The sequence below is a fragment of the Leucoraja erinacea genome, unplaced genomic scaffold (genome assembly GCF_028641065.1).
Source record: "Leucoraja erinacea ecotype New England unplaced genomic scaffold, Leri_hhj_1 Leri_454S, whole genome shotgun sequence".
Classification (NCBI taxonomy): Eukaryota; Metazoa; Chordata; class Chondrichthyes; order Rajiformes; family Rajidae; genus Leucoraja; species Leucoraja erinaceus.
In genome coordinates, this window is record NW_026576355.1 from 82,501 (window position 1) to 84,905 (window position 2,405).

Sequence of the window (2,405 nt, forward strand, 5' to 3'; positions counted from 1 at the left end):
ACCCAGCGCACAAACTGTTCACCCGCCTACCTTCCGGTAAGCGCTACCGCAGCATGCGGAGCAAAACCACCAGATTCAAAAACAGCTTTTTCCCTCAGGCCATCAGACTACTCAACACACTTAAGAAAATTCCATGAACAGTACCCAAACAAAGACAACAAACTGTCAAAATAACTTTGGCTCAATGTCTCCAGTTTGAAATTTGCACTTTTTCTATATTGCACCTTTCATTGTTGCACCCTGTTTAAAATACCTCAACGGTTTTGCTACATTTTGGCATAGAAACATAGAAACATAGAAATTAGGTGCAGGAGTAGAGGCCATTCGGCCCTTCGAGCCTGCACCGCCATTCAATATGATCATGGCTGATCATCCAACTCAGTATCCCGTACCTGCCTTCTCTCCATACCCCCTGATCCCCTTAGCCACAAGGGCCACATCTAACTCCCTCTTAAATATAGCCAATGAACTGGCCTCAACTACCCTCTGTGGCAGAGAGTTCCAGAGATTCACCACTCTCGTGTGTGGAAAAAAGTTCTTCTCATCTCGGTTTTAAAGGATTTCCCCCTTATCCTTAAGCTGTGACCCCTTGTCCTGGACTTCCCCAACATCGGGAACAATCTTCCTGCATCTAGCCTGTCCAACCCCTTAAGAATTTTGTAAGTTTCTATAAGATCCCCCTCAATCTCCTAAATTCTAGAGAGTATACTGTGAATATTTTAATATTTTAAATAATGTAATGTCTATTGTCTATTTTTATTGGTATGTTGTCTGTCTGTGTTTTTAATATTACTTGTTCATTTGGAGTATGGGGAAACGTAATTTCAATTCTCTGTGTAACTACTGGTGCATAATTGAATTTACAAGAAAGTTTACTTTGGACTTTGAACAGCAAACTGCCCTGGCCCTCTTACCTAGGATACACTACAAACTGCCCAATAGAATCAGCAGGGATCTGAATCTGAGTTTAGAAGGATGAGAGGGGATCTTATTGAAACATATAAGATTGTTAACGGTTTGGACACGCTAGAGGCAGGAAACATGTTCCCGATGTTGGGGGAGTCCAGAACCAGGGGCCACACACACACACAGTTTAAGAATCAGGGGTGAGGCATTTAGAACGGAGACGAGGAAACACTTTTTTCTCACAGAGAGTGGTGAGTCTGTGGAATTCTCTGCCTCAGAGGGCGGTGGAGGCCGGTTCTCTGGATACTTTCAAGAGAGAGCTAGATAGGGCTCTTAAAGATAGCGGAGTCAGGGGATATGGGGAGAAGGCAGGAACGGGGTACTGATCCTTTAAAACCGAGATGAGGAGAACTTTTTTCACACAGAGAGTGGTGAATCTCTGGAACTCTCTGCCGCAGAGGGTAGTCGAGGCCACACAGTTCATTGGCTATATTTAAGAGGGAGTTAGATGTGGCCCTTGTGGCTAAGGGGATCAGGGGGTATGGAGAGAAGGCAGGTACGGGATACTGAGTTGGATGATCAGCCATGATCATATTGAATGGCGAATGGTGCAGGCTCGAAGGGCCGAATGGCCTCTACTCCTGCACCTATTGTCTATGTTTCTATGTTTCTATGGTTGGGGATGGTGCTGGCTCGAAGGGCTGAATGGCCTCCACTCCTGCATCTGTTGTCTATGTTTCTATGATTGGGGATGGTGTTGGCTCAAAGGGCCAAATGGCCTCTACTCCTGCACCTGTTGTCTATGTTTCTGTTCCTTACACAACACTATTGACCCATGACCCTTGACCCTTGACCTCCCAAGGCCTAACCTCAATACTCTGACCGCTGACGGCCAATGTGGCAAAAAGACTCGTTGACCACCTCATCCGCCTGCGACTCCACCTTCAAGGAGCCGTGCGCCCGTGTACGGCGAGATCGCGGATGACCAGTGCGCGGCCCACTCACCGTGATCCTCTCGTCCCGCTCGCCGATGCGGCCGGTGTCCTTCTTCCAGTAGACGTTGGGCTCGGGGTGTCCGCGCGGCGGCTGGCACTCCATGATGGCGGGCTCGCCCGCGGCAACCACTACATCGCTGGGGTTCTGCCTGAAGTCATCACGCAACACTGCAACACAACGGGCAGAGAGAGGGGGGTGAGACCAAGAATCCCGACACACGTCACCCATTCCCACTCTCCACAGATGCTGCCTGACCCGCCCGCTGAGTTACTCCAGCACTCTGTGAAACGTCACCTATCCATGTTCTCCACAGATGCTGCCTGACCCACTGAGTTACTCCAGCATTTTGTGTCTATCATCATAATGAACCAGCATCGTATCGGGCCGAAACTCTTCTGGAAATAGGCAACGTTTCAGGCCGAAACCCAGAAGGGGGAGTTGAAGTGCTGAGGCACCGGGAGATCAGGTTGGTTAATTCGGACCGAGCGGAGGTGTTGGGTTGA

General features: G+C 48.9%; 1 protein-coding gene across 1 annotated transcript in view; it reads right to left on the reverse strand.

The window, feature by feature from the left end:
• The window catches only part of LOC129693872 (roundabout homolog 2-like), a gene marked incomplete at its 3' end in the record, with an annotated part of 70,999 nt that extends 68,869 nt beyond the window's left edge, over window positions 1-2,130 (reverse strand). Inside the window, exon 1 of the mRNA XM_055630616.1 lies at window positions 1,912-2,130. Coding sequence (XP_055486591.1) covers window positions 1,912-2,130 — 219 coding nt within the window. The remainder of the gene's footprint in view (window positions 1-1,911) is intronic.
• Between the last annotated feature and the right edge of the window lie 275 nt (window positions 2,131-2,405).